This window comes from Macaca mulatta, chromosome 18 (assembly GCF_049350105.2).
Source record: "Macaca mulatta isolate MMU2019108-1 chromosome 18, T2T-MMU8v2.0, whole genome shotgun sequence".
In the NCBI taxonomy this organism is placed as follows: domain Eukaryota; kingdom Metazoa; phylum Chordata; class Mammalia; order Primates; family Cercopithecidae; genus Macaca; species Macaca mulatta.
This window is the reverse complement of record NC_133423.1, coordinates 25,570,001-25,591,824: the sequence shown is the minus strand read 5'-3', so window position 1 is coordinate 25,591,824 and position 21,824 is coordinate 25,570,001. Positions and strand designations below refer to the sequence as shown.

Sequence of the window (21,824 nt, the reverse complement as noted above, 5' to 3'; positions counted from 1 at the left end):
TGAGATTTTGCCTTTCTCTTTGGTTTGCATAGCTGGTGTTGTAGACAGGGATTCAAACAACAATACAGCACAAGAGAAACTAATTCACTGGAAGACACACTATGGTCTGTTCTATCCTCAAATTTCACAGAAAGCAGAAATTCATACTCTGTACATTTTTCATCTTCAGTCCCTATTTCCCTCTGTCAGCAAATTTCCAAAATTTCACTTTTATTTATCTCTAAGTAATCACACTGTTTATGGAGATTGCTGCGACCATGCTAAGCCCAGAGATAGGAGACTCTTACAAGACTCACAACCACGAAGCACAAATTAAGAATGAAGGAATCTCCACACTCCACGGCTACATTATGAAGGCTTTTAAGAAAAGCATATGCAGTCATAGTGCTATATACAAAAGAATTTTCCTGGACATTAATGCCTCAAAACGAACCTCCCAAGGCCCAAAAATCCAGCCATCACATGCCAATCCATCCACCTCTCTTCCACCCTCTGCCCCTTTCCACTTCTCACCTTGTTTGGAAAAAAAAAAAAAATTAACTTCAGTTTCACCCGAGGGAAGTATTCCCCACAAATGGAGAAAGGAGGGTCTGTGTTCTGCACATACACAGACAGACTCACACGGTCTGGATGATGCTTTCACAAGTTAAGGGGCCTCACGCTTACTCAGCAGAGGAAATCTTTGTGTCTGTGAGGAATCACGCCAATTCCTATTAGTAAGAAAGGATACAGGGGCGAGGAAGCCTATTCTCTCAATGACCAGAAAAAGGGGCCCAGCGAAAACAGAGACCTCTGCCATGACCATCTGCAGAAAGGAAGGATGTTGTCAACTTTCTTCTCCCCAAAACTCTAATGACCTCCGCCTTGACCCTCAGAAACCAGACCCACAGGAACACGCTCTTCTGCAGGAACTGAGAGCTTTACACCAGAGACACAGCACTCAGAGGCTTGTCGCCCAGGCTATCTAGCCCGAACATTTGCACTCACATTCCAAAGATGTTTCCGTTGCGCTGGAATGGCTGTAAATTTCTTTCCTGCAGAATTCTTTCCAAACAAACTGCCATGAACTGCACTCCGGCAGGAGCTCTTAACCAAGCACTATTCACCTCAATGCAACAAATCTTTCAGATGCTGAATATGACTGAATTGGTGGCTGGGCCAAGGGAGTAAACTTTAAAAATGCAAATATATACAGGGAAAAAACAAACACACCAACCCACCAGAAGTCGTACCTTCCTATGTCTGATACGTAAAGGAAACTTTCCTCATAGGCTCGATTTAATTACGAAAACAAAACTTTGCTTACATTTTTCAGGGGTATATTAAATGGGCTGTTTAAAAAAAAAATCAAAATAGATTCTTCCCCCATCAAGAACATGAGAGGGTGAGAGAGTTCAAGAGAGTAAGCATCCCCTTTCCAGCATAAAAAAAAAAAAAAAAAAAAAAAGTACATTTTGTTTGGGTAAATAATAAAAACAGTAGAGCGCTCTGAATATTGAAGAGAATTATTAAATTCCATCAAGAGTTTTCCAAAGAAACTAATGCACTAATAAAAAGGAAGTATAAATTTTTTAAAAAGATTTTAAATACATGATTAATACTGATATTGAACTGAAAAAGAAAGCATCTATAAAAACTCAATTGTCTTGAAACAAAGCTTACACTTTTAGCCAGATAGTATTTTTAGAAACAGCCTCTCTCTGGAGAGTTTAAAGTATACAAATGCAGAGTGCCCAGAGACACAAACACACACATGCTATACCTTTGTATTACACTGGCATTTTATTATTTAATTAAAGTACTCTTATTTTTCTAGCTCACGCATGCTTCCCTTGAGACGGCTTTGCTGTTAGCCTGCTGGCCTTGACTTCCAGCCAAAAACAATTCAGAAACAAAAAGGGACAACAAATCATATTTTCACAGACATTTTTATCCCTCAATACAACCCTGTTTTCACACAACATCATACAGCCCCTATGAAAACTATAATTTAGGGCAATAGCCACCCGAAACCCAGGGTCTGACACATGACTCCGTGAAGTATTTCCTGCGTAAGAAATTCTTAAGTTCTTAATTGCAAACAAACTCTTTTGATAGAACCACTTTCACCGACATTGCTGGTTTGCAAACAGTGCCACTGCTACCGGCTGATGGATTAAAAAATAAAAACAAGCCCATGAACGTAGTTCTGATACAGCAGCGATCTAAAGATGAGGTGTTTATTAGTTCTAAGCTCCGTGTTATTTCATTACTTAAAGAGAGAGCCATCATCTGACTTGCCAGTGCATCTTTGGTGTCACAGTTTAAAATGCATCATCTAATTTAGCAAACAAACTGATTTACCAGGTTAATCCTCTCAACCCTTCCGCAACGGAGATTCTCACTTACCTGGTGGCAACCCTGTAAGTTTGATTCTCTCCCATAAGATGAGTATGAGCCCCTTTCTGTTTTACCTGCCAAGAGAAACGACAAAAAAGTGTAAATTGTGTTTTTCCTTAAAAAAAAAATCTCCTCCAGGTAACAGACATCTACTGCTCTTCCCCGATGTTTACATACGTAAAGTAGGCACTACTGGCAATGTATGCAAGCAAGAGAGGGAATAACACTTCCTCACTCTGGCTATGATAAACTGGAAAAAAATATCCTTCATTCCTATTCTTAGCCAAACTGCTCCACACTTCCAAAAACTGTCATTCCAATGGCCTCCACTTTCTCTAACAAACAAATCGTAACTCCTTATTTTCACTTTCTCTTGCACAAAATTTAAACAATTTCATTTTTATTTACACAGCAGGCAAATTATCTATGTAATGACCCTAGCCTAGTAATTCCCATTGATTATATTGACACTTAATGGTGAGGCCAAAACTAATCAATCAAAGGCTCTCCAGATGGTGAATTTAGCAAAGAAACTATTCAAAATTCTGAGTCTCTCTCTCTCTCGTTTTCAAAAACTCCCTTTCCCAGGAGTGAGTCCCATCATGATCAAGATGATGATGGAATTTACATTTGGGAAACAGGGCTTTTGAAAAATTGCCTACTCTGAACCCAAGTTCAGATTCCACCAATAGACCCAGCAGCACAAGGGATCGTGGAATGTGAATGTCTAGTTCCAATTCTAACAGCCCGATTTTTATCTGTAGACTACTCTACAGAGATCTATGGACCCTTCGATGCCATTTGGCCACATCTAAGAATAAAATCAAGGGTGTTCATTTGTTTCTTTTTAAAGTTTAACCCCAATAATCATTAGGGAAGATAATGAAATCACATTACAAGAGATCTAAGCAGCAGAGTCCAGACAGCGACATGTGGAGAATAATTGTAGAAATCTGTCCATACCAGAACATTAAAAGGAGCTAAAAGAGGCAGATAGGAGCAGGTGCCTAAGACCCCACCCCATTCAAGTTTAAAGGATACTTCTTTCATCAAGACTGGAGCTTTACAGTAACCGTATGTGATACATAGGACTACACTATTCTTTTATCCAATGGGAAAACTCTAAACTTGTTTTTTGAGAGGCTGAAGAGATTTCCTTCTGAAGTTTACAACCCCCAAGTTTTCCCCTCTCAACTCAACAGGAATGCTAAAAGTAACAGTAGCCTTTTTATCTTTTAGGTCAATGGCAATAGCAATGTTATTAGAGTATGCCTTCCTGACACCACACAAAGAATGTATCTTTGATACATTTATATCCATAAATTTTCTATCTGGTCAAAAGGGTACCCTGTATCCAAGTCATTATATATAGAAAATGGATAGCAGTTTTCAAAGAAAGCCAAACCTAAGTCTTAAAATTAACCCCCTGTTTCCCAGTATTAACTTTTCTACTGATTTTAATGAATCTTAAAGTTGGAAAAACACCTCCACCCCATTTCTGGTCTAGCATTCAGCGCAAAGTATAAAATCAATGCCCATATCAGTTTCAATTTCAGTGAAACAAGACACCATCGCACAGATTGTCAGTCGTAGAAGATGAAACAGAATAACTTCCATTGTATGAGGATTTTACATTGAAGAAAAGATACATTTATACTTGTATCAGCAGTGGGAATGGTCACAAAGACATATTTACTCATCTGTGTACGTCAAATTTAAGCTACTTACACCCTTTAACTTCTCTCTCTAAATGTTACTAACAGAGAAGGCTCGACCTTCATGAGCTATCAAAGGACGTGTGTCCTTCCTTAAGCTTTTGCATCTAAGAATGCTTCAATACCACCATTACATCACTTACTTTGACGTAATATTCGCTTGTTTAACAGGTAGATACGCAGGCAGGAAGCTGGGCAGGTAAGAAGGCAGGCAGAAAGAAAGATAGATAAAGTAGAATCTGCTCTGACTTCCTAAGAAACTGAACATCTAGTGTCCTGTTTTGGTCATTTCTAAAAATCTAAATTGTAAAATACAGTTTAAGGAAGAAAAAAACATCTATTTTTTTTTTTTCTCTAGAAGGAATTCCTGAAGCTATCCCCTGTAGAATTTCACTACTCAGCATTATTTCCCAACTCGACTCCAACACACAGAACTGGAGGGAAGAATTTTTCTGCCAGGATTTGCCTCACTTATAGATATAAGTTGGGCTACTCCTTCCATTATTTTAAAGATAAAAGGGTAGGATTTTAAAAGGAGAGAGAGAATAAGTAGGAGAAAAAGAGAGGAAGAGTGGAATGCAAAGAGCAAGGGGTAGGAAAAGAAAGAGGGAGGAGGGAAAGAGGAGGAGAAGAATATGAATTCACGCTACAGAGTCCCCAAAGTACTCTTGGCTACATGGAACCCAGCATTCTTTACTATCATATCAGATACAGACTGCTTAATCTTAATTTTGCTTGTTAAAAAATATTTATCCAGATACAAAAATAAACCCACTGCAAATTACAAGTTGTCAGGGTTAAAAATCTACTCCTGTTTGTGTGGGGGAGGATAAGAGACCAGCATAGACATGAATCATTCTCAGTAATTTGAGTGTTTCCATGACATCAATGGGCACCCGTCCAGGGCTCTGTCGAAGTCTGCGAGGTACCAAAGAGGCAGCACAGCCAGCAGGAGGCTGGGAGGTGGACTTTTTTTTTTTTTTTTTTTTTTTTAAGGATTATACTCCTTGTAAAGATTTCATCTGTAGCATCCACTTTTACCATCAAATAGATCGGTCCAGAGATCATGAGCGAACACATTTCATTCTGATAGTGTAAGCCTTTAACTTTATTACATCTTTTTGTTCCCAAATTCAACTATAAATCTGCCCTCAGAGCCAAAACCCCTGTTTTGGAGCAAAATAATCAGGCACTGTGGATAAAGCCCAAGCACCTTCTCAAACATAAAATCGCGATTCCTATCATTTTTTTTTAAGATAAAAAGCAGCCATTTTAAAAGGGCACCTCGGTTTCTAGAAAAGAAACTATCTTTTGTGTAAATTATCCATTAAAAATTAGCTGTGGTCTTGATGTTGATTTTCTGCTTAAAATTCACTTGGAACATTTGTTTCAGATAACAAAATTTTCAAGAGCGCTGATAACACGTTTGAGTAGGATCCTTAAGTAACTATCTGTGCTCATGAACACAAAAGCTCCTAAATATCTGTGTTTACTCTATGTCAGGCATGGATTTTTGTCACTTATACCAACTGGCTGGCGCGGACAGCCTCTTTCCTCCTTTCTCCATTCTTCACCACCTGCCTCCCCCCATCCCCACAACCACAACGGGGCTTTGAAAGAGCTGAAGATTCTGTTTTTCCAATATTTAAAAGAGATAGCAGTGATGAACAAACCCGGCGCGTTCACTGCGGAATTTTCGAGACAACCCTCCGGTACTAGAATGCGACAGCCGCTGCGGATATTTTTTGGCACAAAGACAATGGTGGCAGTGCCAAGCCCCATGGCTAAAACTACTCAAAAGAGGCATAAGGGTAGCATTAATCGCTCAAGTCTTTTACTGCGTGGAGTACTGTTATCCATATTTTTAAAACTAAAAGTACCCGTTAGTAACATTTGTTGTATGCCCATAAAGATGGGGTTGGCGGGGGTGGTGGGGGGGGGGAGGGGGAAGATTCTTAAATATATACCAGAAACAAATCTTGTCAGGCATTTGATTCATTTTTATACCTAAAAGGACCAAATGTTAAATTTTGCTGCTGGTGACGATTTGCCGTGCATGAAATGAATATGACCTAATGGAGTACACGAAGGGCTGAATGAAAGCTATACAGAGGATTTCATAAACTAAGTCGACATATTGGCTAAACAACTTTCTTCTGTAAAAATGATGTATACAAGGGAACATGTAATACTATGTCACAATTTTTAAAATTAAACAAGGAAAACGCTGTAAATGAGCAGACACAACATCCGTCAATCAATCCTTCTGGAGACAAAGGAGATCAACATGCAGCCCCGTCTACAGAACAAGTCGGCTTCTCCAGTGAGCAAACAGTTCAGGAAGTCAACATGTGTTCTGTCCAAATCGAACCCGTCGGCTGCTAAAGCCTATATTTAAATTTGATTATTAAAAATGGCACCAAATGACAATCAATAAAGGATTCACTTGCTTCCCCTGCCCGGGAAAAACTAATATGAGCAGGAAAGGCAAGCAACTTCCAATCTTTTTTTTTTTTTTTTTAAGTCAGTGTTTTGCTGATCTATTCAACAATCTTTTTATCTTGCTGTCCCAAGAAGGAGCAGGAAAATTTGCTTTTTATTTGAGGGTGATATGGTTAACAAATGTCTACAGATTTTCAAATTGAATATTTTTATATTCTTGTATTATCAGCCATTTGACTTCCAATTTTTTTTCCAATATATCCATGGTATCCTATTGTAAGGGGATGGGGTGACAATGAAAACATTACATGAAGGGAAAAAAATGATCTCATAAATCCATTCCACTCATAGGGATACTTCTAAGAAGGATCACCTTTGGTAGATTACCGCCCCTGGATACACATGACACTTCCTAAGCCACCTAGAAAGAGCTAGAGACAGACTAGCAACTTATCAATACAATGATTTCTAGAGATAAGCTCTAACAGAGACGATCCCTCTTATGGTTGACCAGTAGGAGAATAACAGGGTCATGTTTGGTTGTGTATCCTTTTCATTTGTAAAATGCCACTTTTAAAATTATACGTAAATGACAGGTGTTTCACCCACTACTGAAATAGATGCATCTATATGGGAGAATATATCATCCCATGAAAAGCCTTGATGAAAAATTATCTGATGCTGCACGACAATACCAGGCAAGGCTGTTTCACTGTTAATCCTCATTCTGGGAACTGAAGAATGAGCCTTTTGTTCCCTGGCATCGGACTAGGGAACTCATCATAAACATGTTTGACTCAGAATAAATTTCTGTCCCCATCCTCAGACTCTCCCATCTCTGATTACCCGATGAATTTCTTTATATATATGTAGAAAGGACTAGTTCATTAAACAATGACTGAAATTTTTAGTAGTTCTGAACATACACATGAGGTTATTATTCACAGACCTTCATCATTTCCACGCCTGCCTTTTCCTTCTCTATCCAAATAAGAATAGCTGTGTCCTTACCATGTATTAACCACTGCTCAAAGCTCTACATAAAATGATTCATTCAATCTGCGCAACAACCCCATAAGGCAGGTAATACAAACACCATTTTGCAGATGAGGAAACTGAGATCTAGAAAATCGCCCACAGCCACACAGGTACAAGTGACAGAGCGAGGATTCAAACCCTGGCAGTTTGTTTGCCCAGACTGTGCTCTTAGCACTATGCTATGCTGCTGGTGTTTAAACTCTGAGGGAAAAAAAAAAAAAAGTATAAATAAACTAGAGGCCCGACACTGAAGACTCTCAAATCCCACAGCTCAAAACACTCATGAATTTGATATGAAATTAATGAAAGTGTCTTATAGGCGATGATAATTTACATTTACATGGTGTTTTATTCCTAAAAGGTCTCTAGGTACTTTATAGCTGCACAAATGATACACATGGATTCTGTGACGTCTTACAATAAACTGCCACCATCTCCACACATTAACGCAAAGCAACTAATTAACAAAAACATGGCAGAAAACTGCATTTCTACACCTTCTCTATGTGAAGACTATGTCTTTGTATTAAGATGTACAGAAGAGTAAAAGTAAAAATATAATTATAATACAGGACAACCCAGCATCACTCAGCATCATCTACAGAATAGTGGTCCCACAATAGGCTCCAAAAGCCAAAAGGGAGACTAATTAATAGCCGGGCGAGGTGGTGGGCGCCTGTAGTCCCAGCTACTCGGGAGGCTGAGGCAGGAGAATGGCGTGAACCCGGGAGGCGGAGCTTGCAGTGAGCTGAGATCCGGCCACTGCACTCCAGCCTGGGCGACAGAGCGAGACTCCGTCTCAAAAAAAAAAAAAAAAAAAATCTACGAACTGTTACAAGCTATTCCCCACCCCCCCCCCCAACAGATTTACATTGTATCTAGCATGTTAAAGGCTCTGAGAAGTACTGAAGTTGAGACATTTAATTCAGGGTTTTCTTTTTTTTTTAAGGAGATGGGGTCTCACTATGTTGCTCAAAGTTCTCTCAAACTCCTGGGCTCAAGGATTCTTCTGCACTGGTCTCCAGAGGAGCTGGGATCACAGGCATGAGACACTGTACTTGGCTTTCAGTTTAGTTTTATACAATGTTTCCTAAACTGACTTGAGCATACATGCCTGTCCTCATCATTTTTGTGTCCATTAATACAAGAGCTGATGGCCTTTAAGAACTACTATTATTTAAAACTTAACACTAAGAATATATCATGTTACTATATATTTGTAGTTTTCTATCAGATAAATTATGTAGGTTCAAAAATTAAATTTTTATTTTATGTAAATTGATATGAAAACATTTTAACTAATTTGCTGGTTTCCACTGGCTTATACTTCTTACGGTAATCTGTGGCCATGCAGGTGTAGCTTCATTGTTCTGACTAGCTAGTCAACTTTACTCCTGATCCCAGTTTGGAGGTGAGACTCTGGGTTTACAAAAAAGCAGAAGGTGACATTATTCTTTCGATTTCAAAAATTTCAGAGAAGAGCACTGGTTCTCTCCTACAGAATCTTACGATACAGGGACAACTCTGCCTTCATCCACAGTCATTTAAAAATCTAAATGTAAAATAAATTTGTGCTAAAAGAATTACAATTCCATTACAGCAAATAAACTAGTCATCCAACAACCTAGGAAATCCTATAAAGACAAATAGGGGAAAAGGTAACTAACCAGGCACATAGCTTGTATGTATCAAGTGATAATGAAAAATGGGCAGTAAACCATTTTTTTCTGGAAAAGACTGGCATTAACCCTCTCTTTCACTGATGTTCTTTTAGTCCTAAAAACAGAATACTCAGTAATGGCCTATAGCTCTGGAAACTGTGAGATCCCACTGGAAATTGTGAGTTTTGGCTGCATTTCATCACTGATTCACTGATTCACCTCATCTCATCTAGGCACTGTGCTGCCTTTAACACAGTATGAGTACTGAAATTCCAGGTTGTATCTTAAGGTGCCACCAAAAGTCTTCACTTTAGGGCTCTGCTAAGTGAAGAATTTCAGATTCTATATTCAATTCTTCATAAAGCACTTATATTTGTAATGCACTATCTCACATGCAAATTTAACTTACATTATTTAAGACAACACACCCTAAAACTCATTAAATGGACATTTTAGTCCATGTTTTTACAGATGAAGTAACTAAAATTAAGGGTAACCAGCTCATATAGTTAAAAAGGCTGCACAGATATGAAGTGGCGAAGTTAGCACACAGACCTCCAGTTCCAGTATCAAGACTTTCCCACAATACGACACCTCTGTTTGGAGTTTTCTAGATGTATTATTATCACTGCCTACTATAGCAACAACCATTGCCTTCTCACTACCGTAATCCTCTCCCCCAAAAATTTAAACTCAGTTCATAAAGTCAAAGAGTTCTCAAGTTCCTTGATGGATGAAAATGTCCGAATCGATAAGCATTTTGAGCGAACATCCTCCAGTCCATCAAAAACTACCTTTTCAGTGCAGAATAAAAACATTGTCCTAGATGATTTCACATGGCCCAGACAACAACAGCCAAAATCAGCCCCTCACTTGGCATCCTGCTTAGGAGAAGTGCACACATTATCAAATTAAAGCACATGAGTTTTATGCTTGATTTTCCGAACACAGGAAAATCTTTCATTGAAAAAACACTAATTCCACAGAGTGTGCAATTAATCAACATAATCATGGGGATAACTTAGCTGTTTGGGGAGGTGTGTCAAATAACTCTTTAAAGGCCACTAAAGTACCACTTGAACCACCAAAGTAATGATTTTCTGAATCAGCAATTTGTACAAGGGTCCCCTAGAGACCTGAAGGACTAAGGGCAATCCTGAAATCACTCAACTTACTTCTAATGAGTAACTTACCATTGGCTTTATGTGAATAGTATCTTCACAGCGATGCCTACCCTATCTTATATTTTTACTGCAGTTTGAGTCTATGATAATTGGATATAACCAAGGCAATTAAGCACTTGTGTGGTCTTGGAAAAAACAGCATATGCATTTGAAAGCTTATTTTTTATTCAAAAGAACATAATAGTTTTTCATATAAAAATGAAAAAAAGCTCATCTTGCAATACATGCTAAAGGTGTCAAAAGCAAGCAGAAATAAAATATTTTCACTGTATTTTTAGGCAGAAGGAAGACTCACGGTGAGCTGGTGAGTGTGGAGAAAAGCAATTGCCTCAAATTCAATTCATGGCTAAGAAACCTTGCTGATCAGGAGAATTATCAGCAAGACTTTGCCTAAAAACAGATTCCTGGGTTCTCTTCTCCATGGTATGTGAATTCAGTAGAGTCTGGCATTCTCTTTCTTTTTTTTTTCCTTTTTGAGACAGAGTCTCGCTCTGTTGCCCAGGCTGGAGTGCAGTGGTGTGATCTCAGCTCACTGCAACCTCCACCTCCTGGGTTCAAGCGATTCTCCTGCCTCAGCCTCCCAAGTAGCTGGGATTATAGGCATATGCCATCACCCTGGCTAATTTTTGTATTTTTAGTACAGATGGGGTTTCACCATGTTGGTCAGGCTGGTCTTGAACTCCTGACCTCAAGTGATCTACCTGCTTCAGCCTCCCAAACTGCCACGATTACAGGCGTGAGTCACCGTGCCCAGCAGATTTTTTTTTCTTATAAATAAAATTCCACTGGTTATTCTGACCAGCTAGGGAGACAAGCAACCAATGTAAGTGATAGGCACAGCTCTACAGGTTACATTAGCTAAAACTCCAATAAACCTGGTAACATGATGGATAACAAAAAGCAGATTACTACTAGAACCAACCTATTTAAGCAGAGTTTTTTTAAAAGACAAGGAATTGTTGATCCCCAAGGTCATTTCAGACAGTTACATTTCATGGGTTACAGAAACCTTTCTCTGGCAGCATGCTAGGCCTTCAAATGTGCTCATCTCCCATAATGAAGGCTGTTTTTTTTTTTAAAGAAATCAATTTTACATTGCCAAATTGATTCCCCTAATAAACAACAGTATCCCAAATATGAGAATCCTGGAGTTTTGTTAAGGTTGCTTCTCATTGATCAGATCCATTGGCCCACTGCTCTGAAAGCATCTCTCTTCTATCTCAAGAGTGGAAGTTACCTTTAGAATACAGGATCCAACTCTAGTGAACCTCACCTGGTTCATTCATTTAAAAGGGCCCTTCTGCCCCTTCTCTGACTGTCCATGTTCCGTGGAGGCATGACAAGTCCACAGTGAGGGAGAGAATTCAGTCCTTTCCCTTTCATTGGAGGAGATGGGTGACATTTCTGGCCAAACGTAATAGAGACAACATCATCTGGGCAAGACTTTGTTGCCTGGCTAAATATTTTGGAATTTACTGGCAAATCTGAAGGAAATCAGCAGCCACATTTCACCACACATATCACTTTTCATCATAAATTATTTGCTGCTCATTTAACTGAATGTTCCACTAGAGTCTTAGCAACAGTAAATGTAGAAGATAAAAATGATAAAACTCTAAATAAGCCACAGTGGGATGGAAAAGAGAGGAAAAGGTTTAGTATTTTATTTGTTATAGAGTAGTCTACATAGGCACTTAGTTGTCTATACAGAAAAATTGCGTATTTAAGGACCATGGTACATAGGTGATAGCCTTAATTTTCAAGCTAAGTTTACAATGAACACGAATGTAACAGTGTTCATCTCTTAAACCACACACATTGGATATGATACTCAAAACTACATCAAAAGAATGGGGGGGGCATGACAATGTTATATATGGCATATAGACAAATATAATACATACATATATACACACATATATAAACGACATTTTTAACCCCAGACCAAAGATAATCCAGCTGCCATTTGTATGGCTATCTGTAATATGTTAAATGACCATTTCTCTAGCCTTAGCACTGAATACAATTGACCTATATCCCCTAAACATGAACTACTGAGAGAACCTGGAGGGGAGTGGGAGGAACAGCCCAGAATTCAAAACGCATTCCAAGGAAGACAAAGAGTAGGAAGATTGCTAACCATTATATTTATAGAAGAATGATGTTTTCCAGCCAAGCCTGCTCTTCAAGATCAACTTCAAGAGAATGGGCCCATAATAATAACCAAACTGCCAGATACGCAGGGCCACACTCTCCAGAGTCCAACCAGCCTGCAGCACTAATTATTGCTCAAGGAAGGGGAAGGTTGGTAGACGAATGGTCCCACGCTGAGATGTTTAAGAGAAGCCTCCCAATGACCGAATCTAGGAGCATGACTCAATCAAGAGAGGAAGGTGGGGAGGACAGGAAGGAAGAGGAGAGGCAGAGGGAAGGATGAGAGGGAGGAGAAAGAGAAAAGAGAAAGCAGACAAGGAGTAGCCAGAAGAATGATCTCATCCTATAAAAAGTATGCAAGAAAATAAAATGCATTACATATAATATGTTTACAGACTACAATTTTTAATCCTGAAACTTGCAAAACCTGTCATCTGAATAGTGGTGAATGAGGCCTAAAAAACATAATATAGGGAAATTCATATTTGTTGGGTGCTTTCTGTGTACCATGTGCTGGATGCAAGAGAGTCAACAATGGGCATTATTCTCAAGGAGGTAAGAGTTTAGATGACTAAAATACCAGGAGTAACACAATGCTATCCATCAGTAAGGATATAATGGGAACCCAGAGAAGCACCAAGAAAGAGCATCCACTACAACCTCATTGAAGACAAGGAGGTAACAGGAGAGACGTGTAAGTGAGATTTCATGCAAGTTGACATTCCAACGGAGGTAATAAGGACTTAATATTTGTTAGAATGCAATCCTTAGTGATTTGACAATGTTAAATCAAAATAAGTAAACACTAATAAGTAAAAGTTTATATAATTTATCCAAAACAAATTTTAAGGTAACTGGAACCTAAAATTAGAAAGAGGAAAAACTGGAAGAAAAAATTAAAAAAAAAAAACCTGTAGATGACACTTCTGCCCTTCCACAGCTCTAAGTTCTCTGTTCACTCCATGGCTGGTTTGGAAGTTTTTATGGCTTTTGCTTACAAATTAGAGCAATTTGCAGTATAAGACAAAAGAACTATAAAAATCTAAACTGTCTTCTCTGTACAACAAATACCAAACTGACTCAATCAAGTCATTTAATTTCAGAGATACACAGAAATCACCTACACAAATCAAATTATTATAAAGACTTTGATGGAACCTTGTCAACAAAAATTGTTGCCATTTTTGTTTTTTGTTTTTGGGACGGAGTCTCCCTCTATGGCCCAGGCTGGAGTACAGTGGTGCAATCTCGGCTCACTGCAAGCTCCGCCTCCCGGGTTCACACCATTCTCCTGCCTCAGCCTCCTTAGTAGCTGGGACTACAGGTGCCCGCCACCGCGCCTGGCTAATTTTTGCATTTTTAGTAGAAACGGGGTTTCACGTGTTAGCCAGGATGGTCTCCATCTCCTGACCTCGTGATCCACCAGCGTCGGCCTCCCGAAGTGCTGGGATTACAGGCGTGAGCCACCGCGCCCGGCCTAATTGTTGCCATTTTTAAAAGACATACTCGTTACCCAGAGCCCTGGCCATCACTACCAGGACCCAAGGATGCTCTCCACCCAGGCGATGGCAGAGGGGCTGGCATTCTTCCTCTGTAATTGCCCTTGTATAGTTTATTCCTGTGTCCTGGGAGTAAAGAGACCATCAGTGATTTGTTTCTTTAACATCTCATACTCTACAAACAACAACTGCAAAAGCAAAACAAAACAAAAAAGATTTTACTCAAACTGCCATTCTCAATGTCTGCCAGTGAGCATAGCTTAATCTGGTTTGCAAGGAAACCAAAAATGCCTTTATAAAGCATCATGATGTAAACGTACTCACATTTTCCTTGGCGAAGCAAGTGAAAACTATCGACCAACCAAAACAGGAATTTTTCTACTAGGAATTACCTACCACATCCATTACAAACAAATAGTCATATTTCAAAATTTCAATGGCTTATCTATCCCCTTTTAAGTTCTGTTCCCAACTTAGTCCAACAAGAATACTTCTCAAATATAATCAAGCCAAGGAGAATATGAAAGCAATGAAAATATGTTTAATCGTGATATGCAAGCAACCACTTCAAAAACTCAAGACTATTACAAACGTTGCATGTTATTTGAACTATCAGGACTATCTATTGAGCAAAAACACACTCAAAACAAAACCTCACCTTTATTTCCAAATAAAAACAAATTAACTGCCATGCTCAGTATTAAGCTACAACTTTATAATCATGGTAAATATCTGATCAGTTATATAAAAATAAAATGAAACAAAACAAAAAACAACAAAAAAAACAACCTTGAAAAGTAAAGTTAAGAACCTCACACACCAGTCAGTTCCTATCTGAGGAGCCAGCAGAGGGCGCACATGCCCCAACAAGAGCCGGCTATGGCCTGGCACTCCCCAAACTTATTTAGTACTAAGTCTCACTAAATCTGTACGGGGGAGGAGGGGTACAGTTGGCCAATCAGTGGCATTGATAAAACTAATGTGCTCAATTTAGGATCAGTAAGAAATATACACAAGTACACTTTAGTATTAAATACTGACTTTAACAGAGGTTTCTTAGCTGCTCCATGGAAAGTTGTTCATTAAAAAGATTTGTACAGAAGTGAGCTTCTGTCAGTTTTCAAGGTCACAGTAGTTTTTATTGCCCCATCTGACCTATATGAGGACTTATTTGTAAGTGAATTTATGAATTTATGGAAGTAAATTAAATATTAAATTTCTAACATAACACATATTTTTGTGAGTATACTGAATTACCCTTAGCAAAGTCTCTTTTAGTGTGTGTATATTTCTGTGTGTCTTATACAAATCTATGAATTAACTTTTGTAACCCTAGAGTAATCAAATATGTAGCATTTAATGGATAAATTGAGATATGTAAGTTCCTTATTTTCCCACTGGTTTGTGTTTGATTGATTACTTGCAAATTGTCTATTCTGTGTCTCTGTATCACAGTATTTGCTTTGGGGTTACAGTAGTTATACCAGAAGAGTACCCCACAGCTATGTATGTGCACATACATACAGGTGGGGCACTGTTTATTGTTTTAAAGAAGTTTTCCTGTAAATGCAAAAGTCTCAAATTGTTCCTACTACTTTCCAAGCTTGTTGAAACAATAGCACAAATTGAAAAAAAATAGTTCATAAAAGCACCAAATTAAAATGAACAAAGACTATATTATTTACTTTTACAGATAACAATTAAATAATCCACAACATATTCGATCTCTAATTTCAAATAGGTTAGAATGAATGGAAGGCCTGCCCCTAAGTTTTAAGCTAGAAAGCCTGATAGGATAATTAGCTGCCACTGTCCCTCTACCTAAATGATCTTAGCCAAAAAGCTTGATCTTAGCCAAAAAGCTAAGAAGCAATTCCTAAATGATTATTTCAACCTCACCTCTCTATTCACCAAACAAAAACAAAAAAACCAAGTAACATATCTATCTATCTATCTATCTATCTATCTATCTATCTATATTTTAGCATTCTTCATAAACTTGAGAGAACTTAATATATAGACTCTGAAACCCAGGTGGCCTATGTTACACACAGGTCACAATAAATAATATGCCTCCTTTGGCCAATGTGGCTAACACCATTTCTGCCTAAGCTCTCAGTTCTGAAATGTTTGCACAATCTGTTAAGTCCAGGGAAATTTAAATGATTTTGACATGCAGCCTGCTAAGGCCAGTGACGGGGATAATGCCTCTTTACGTGGGTAAAATTTTGTGGCATATAGGTCACTCTCTTAAGGGGAATCAACTGTGTGTCTCTTCTTTGCATTTCCACCACAATCCTTCATCTTGCAGCCTGGAGCTGAGAGTGAAATGCAAGAAAGGAGCCGAGTGCTCAAAGCAAAAATCTGCTTCCAGGACAATCCATTATATCTGACAAGTTAAATGTTCCATGGTAGGCCATATGGCATCAGAGCAGGCCCGACGATAGAAGAGGGGAACTCAGCAAATGCATCACAATTAAGGAGTTTGGCTACAGACTTTACTTTGAATTACTTATTTTGTTATATCAAAGTTTAAATGCAGTCCCCCACATTTTCAACTGAATTCCTTGGATGAGACCATTTTTCAAGAATCATCACAAATTCTTTTCTCATCCCATTACTGTGGGCCCTTAAATCTATCTATAGGTGAAGGCAGACATGGCCATTTTTACCAAATGGAGTTTCAAAGAAGAGGACCTGTAGCTGCATTTTTAAAATGTCTTCAAGACAAATACTATGTAAGCCCTATCTGCTCACTAGATTAGGATATGTAAATGAAAGTGATCATTGGATTGGGGCATTTAAATGAAACTGATAGAACATTAAGTGAAACCAGTTTTCAATATTAAGTCTAAGAAATCTTAAAAGAACTGACATATTCCTGTTTCTTCTGTGGTTTACTTATTATCTATCAAATGAATGAATGGGCTGGACTGACTCTATTGAATTTATCTCCTCCTAGCATGGCACCAAAAAGGAACTCTGTACATCCTGCTAATACCATGTCCCAGAGACAAGTTTTATAAGCTCCCTAAGACACTCTGATGATTAAAACTAAGTTGCCTAAAATAATATTTGTCATTAGGGACAATGTAATGTAAAGATTGGTACTGAATCAAGATATGCATTTATTACACTAAGGCAGGGGAAGATAAAATTGATAAAATCATTGAAATAGTTAATAGTATGCTACAGCATGTTACCCTTCTTTTAAATTAAAAACGAATGTTTTTATTTCTCTCAAAGAATTCTCAGGGGAGATCCGTACCTATAATAAAAACTGAAACGGCTTTCAGTAGAAGTATCCAAACTCATCTGCTCCAATGGTAATTTTATCAACTCCTTTACTTCCTGAGGATGATTTTCTTGAGCAAATTTTGTGTGTGTGTGTGTGTGTAGTAATAGGGAGATTCTAAACAATAATGATTATCGTTAAGGAATTCACACTGGTTTGCAAACATGAAATTCATAATGATTAAGAGAAACATGCACGCATTTTTCCAAAAGAGAAAATGTTAAGACTCGTTTCCCTAAACTATTTTCACTCTCTATTTCTCCAGAGGGTCACTATTTCCCTCAAATGCACCCGCTCCTGCCTTAATTAAGGATAACATTGTTTCAATGAGCCTGTATATACTTTATAAGAATGAGTCATTTTGCTTTATGTTGAAACTTATGAACACATTTTTTTCTGGTGGTCTTAAAGTTATCATTTGTTAATAATCTAATGTAATGTTATATTTGCATCTCCCTTATTTTTAAATATGAGATGATTTACTGAATTATAAAAGATGGTATGTGTGATATGAATTGGTCGTTTGCATCCTGTATTAACAATCAATTGTTAAGAACTGTTATGATGCCTTATATTTTATTAAGTGCTTTTCAACATACATGCTCAAATGAGCTTCCTCATAATCCTGTTAGGTAGATATAACAATTATCATTTATACTTTCATTCTGGATGTGAGAAAAAAGGGATAGTTGGTGGTTAATTTATTTGCCTTAGAGTACACAGCTATGAAAGAGAAGAGTCCCATCTTTTGCCCAGGCCTACCTAAATGTCAGCATTATATTTTATCATGCCATACGTGAGGAAGCAGGGCCATTAAAAAGATGCAGTTTTACTTACATGTAAGTTCATAGATTATGCATTTTTACTTTTTATCCAAGAAAAGTAGTCAAATGTTTTGGTGTGTGTTAGTGCCCAGGTTGAAAAAGGACACACCTGGCACATAATTACACTTGCCCACACACACACAAACATACGTACAGGTTTATAAAATGTAGCCACATACACCTCAGCACCAACAGAGTGCATTGGGCCATTGTGTACTGTAGATCCTATTTCTGTGTATCCAGGTCCACTCTTTTATTACTAATTAAAATGTCCAGATGGTAAAATAACACCTGATCCGAGGGGCTTTTAAGTACAGTAATTGTCAATGCTCAACTCCTACCTTGTTAACAAACTGGAAAATTTGGCCTACACTGAGCTTTACACATACTGTTTCCAAACCATCAGTAAAATGTAGTTAAAACTTTAATAATGTGGACAGAAAATGCCTAAACTCTTTAGCAAGAAAAAAAAAAAAGTAAGATCTGACATTCAAATCATTACCACGGTAAGAAAGTTTATGGAATCCAACAGAAGGAATGTCATATCATAGCAATACAATTGGGTTTTATCTACAAGAAACCTATAGTAGAGGGTAAGAATGATGTTAGAGCTATTCAACATCCAACCATTTCATGAGGCCCTTTCTTTACATCTTTTGTTTTGCAGATTCACTAAATGATAAACAATTCTTAAAATATATTTTGTCTTGTCAAGTGTTTTTTCATTTTAATATATGGATACAGATCTTAATCGTAAAGCAAAACCTTTATTATCTTATAGAGTTTTTAAAGATGTAGATTCCAGAGCGACCCCTGAAATTCAAGCTAGGCAGTGGCTCATGAGTAATATACTTAGGGAAATCACAAATGCTTTAAAAATGTTTAAGCAGTTACTTCCTAATCCTAAGTGGATTCTTTTTTCTCAAGCAAACATTTTTGCAAATATTTAGGTTGCTTTGATACGCAAATGTTCTCCCAAACATTTCCACCAGCCAGCCACTGAAATCTCTCCACAGACCCCAACCAATGGGAAAGTTTGCAAGGGAAATATGAGAAGCGACTGAACGGGAATACTGGCAGGAACACTGGCTTCGCTGCCCACAAACAAATGTTGATTTTGTTGCAACACCTGAAACACAACCTCTGGGTGTCTTAGTGGAACCCCTCCTTTAAAATTCTCAGTCATGGGGTTGTAATTCTCATTGACTGAAGCAGTATCTTCTGGGGAAGGTAAAACTGATCACCCACAGGATTCCTATTTCAGAGTTCAATAACTCCAGTAAATGTAGTTTGCTGCTGGACAGTGAAAATCCCATCACTTTAAGAAGAAAATGCCCACAAGAATTAACATGTGCAAAACAGGAAATGGAAAAAGCAACAAACAATGCCATGACAAAGGTCCCAAAAAGCCTTACAGGTACAATAAAGGACAACACTTTCAAAAATGTTCCCCTAAAGGAATACGCCAGTGCAGACATCTCTAAAGTCATCTTTATCATCAGCTCAAGAAATAATTCACGAAAAGGAAGGTTTTCTAGAAATAAAAACAAGAAGGTGGCACATTCAAAACTAACTTGTCAACACAGCATGATTGCAATTATTATGTGTAAAAACAATCTCCAATATTCCCTTTCCCTTTCACACACTACTCCAAAAACATCTTCTAAACCTGCTTTTGGAAATAATGGGATTCCTTGATCACAGGACAACGAATCACCCTGAAGTTTTTCTCCAGTTTACTCCGTCACATAAGCCACCAGAGGCTAACCACACTGACAATAAAAGCAAGTCCCAGGATTCTGGTGGCTAATACCACGCCAGGCATTTAGTGGGAGGAGAAAACTAACAGTGAATTTATCAAAGTGGAACATTCAGCATTATAAAATTACAAGGATCTGCTTCTCGGCGACTAACCTGCTTTTTCACTTCTGCCATCACTTCCTCATTTACACATATTAGAAGTTGGTCAAAGATTTCATCAGATGTGGTTTTGACAATAACAGCAAAGTGCCTAAAGCCACAGATTTTAAATGAGCCCCAAATTCAGATTTGGGGGGAAAAAGAACCAATCACAGCAGGAAGCGCTTTAAAAGAAAAAATAAAAGAGACATTATCTTGAGCAGTTATTCTGCACTTAGTTGTACTGTGTGAAAAGAAAATAAAAAAGCTCTATAAAATGTCAGAATTAACCTATCGTTTCAGATTGCTTACAGGTGAAATTCTACCATCTGGATGGGCAGTTTGCCCACACAGAAAAAAGAAATAAACTAAAAGGAAAAAAAAAGCAAAACCCTCTTTTGCCTGCTATTTTACCACAATAGATTTTATAGGAGAGAGGACAGAGCCACCATAATTTTCAGACATGGACACACACACATTTACACACATGCCTGTGTACACACACACACATGTTCATGTAGAAACTGTGACAAAATAAAAGTTGGAAGAAGCAAGGGATTGAAATAAAATTCTGTTTCTTGGAGCTCCAAGAGTTTAATGAGGAGTGAAAACCTAGTCATTCTTAATCACATAAAAGGGAAAAGAGATTTATTTTAAATTTTTCATTACATAATTGATGATTCTTTCTGTTTTACCGAAATACTCTAAAAAATAAGGCCCCAATATCAAAGTTTCTCTCTTCCCTTGACAAGGCGTATTTATAATCTTTCTTTATGCTGGGCTAGCAACTTTGGGAATTACAATTTAACTTTAAATAAACAGGAAACTGCATCTTAGGAACTCCCAGAAGTCATTTTATTCATCTGAGAGTGAAAATGCCTATAAACGTTATAATTTGTAAAGAAATACACTTCTATTTTCCCTTTTTCTTAATCATTATACAAACCTTTTATTAAAACACCTGCCTCAGCAAAAAGACCCGTTTTAATAATCATCATTTTTTAACCTAAATATCAAATAGAAAATGAAGTCAGAACTCTGTTTAAGTTTTACTTTCTAACCTTGAGGGCCAGATAGAACTTTCAGTTTAACTTCAGGCTTGTCTGTCAAACATGGTACCAGGTTGGTATCAAGTGTTTATCTGCCAACCTAAAGTTCCACATTTTGAAAGCAACACACAGATGCTTTCATAAATTAATAGCTCTCTGTGTGAAATATTTGTCGATATCTCTGGTGTGGGGTTTCTGGGCTTCCATTTTGATTGTAGAGTGTCTCCTAAAATTACATTTGAAGAACAACACTAAACCAGAAGTGTTGAGTGAGAGAATTATGGGCACATTCTCAAACTCTGACACTAAACCACAAAGGGAATAGATTAAAAAGAAAAAGCACACACACACACACAAAAACCCACTATCATAAAAAAAAAAAAAAAACCCACCCTGAATAGAGAAATCGAATACTTGCTTTTCTTTCGACCTTATGGGTAGCACGCCGAGGGAGGCACCAGAAGATCTAAGCCCAAATACGTGACGAACAGTCGCCAAAAAGCATGTGGATGAATAAACTGTTGTGGCGTGAATCTGCCAGCCAGAGGACAGAACACAACATGCTGGGGCTTGGCTGTCCTAACATGTTTTACTATGTACATTTAAATAGTCTTGAAAAGGAAAAGGAAAGAAGGGAAAAGGTGGAGGGTTTGGGGTTTTTTTAAATATTAAAAAAAAAGTTTGC

At 37.8% G+C, this 21,824-nt stretch overlaps 1 protein-coding gene across 40 annotated transcripts in view; it reads right to left on the bottom strand.

Annotated features, from left to right (window-relative positions):
* The window catches only part of TCF4 (transcription factor 4), a 363,540-nt gene that overhangs the window by 174,058 nt on the left and 167,658 nt on the right, over window positions 1-21,824 (bottom strand). For 24 of the 40 annotated variants that reach the window (XM_015122035.3, XM_077975074.1, XM_077975072.1 and 21 more), the window contains one exon: window positions 2,389-2,453. In XM_015122035.3, the coding sequence (XP_014977521.1) occupies window positions 2,389-2,453 (65 nt within the window). Of the gene's footprint in view, window positions 1-2,388; window positions 2,454-2,556; window positions 2,979-20,105; window positions 20,203-21,531; window positions 21,608-21,824 lie in introns of those variants that run through there. The other 16 variants (XM_015122047.3, XM_028838259.2, XM_077975082.1 and 13 more) reach the window with 7 other exon arrangements.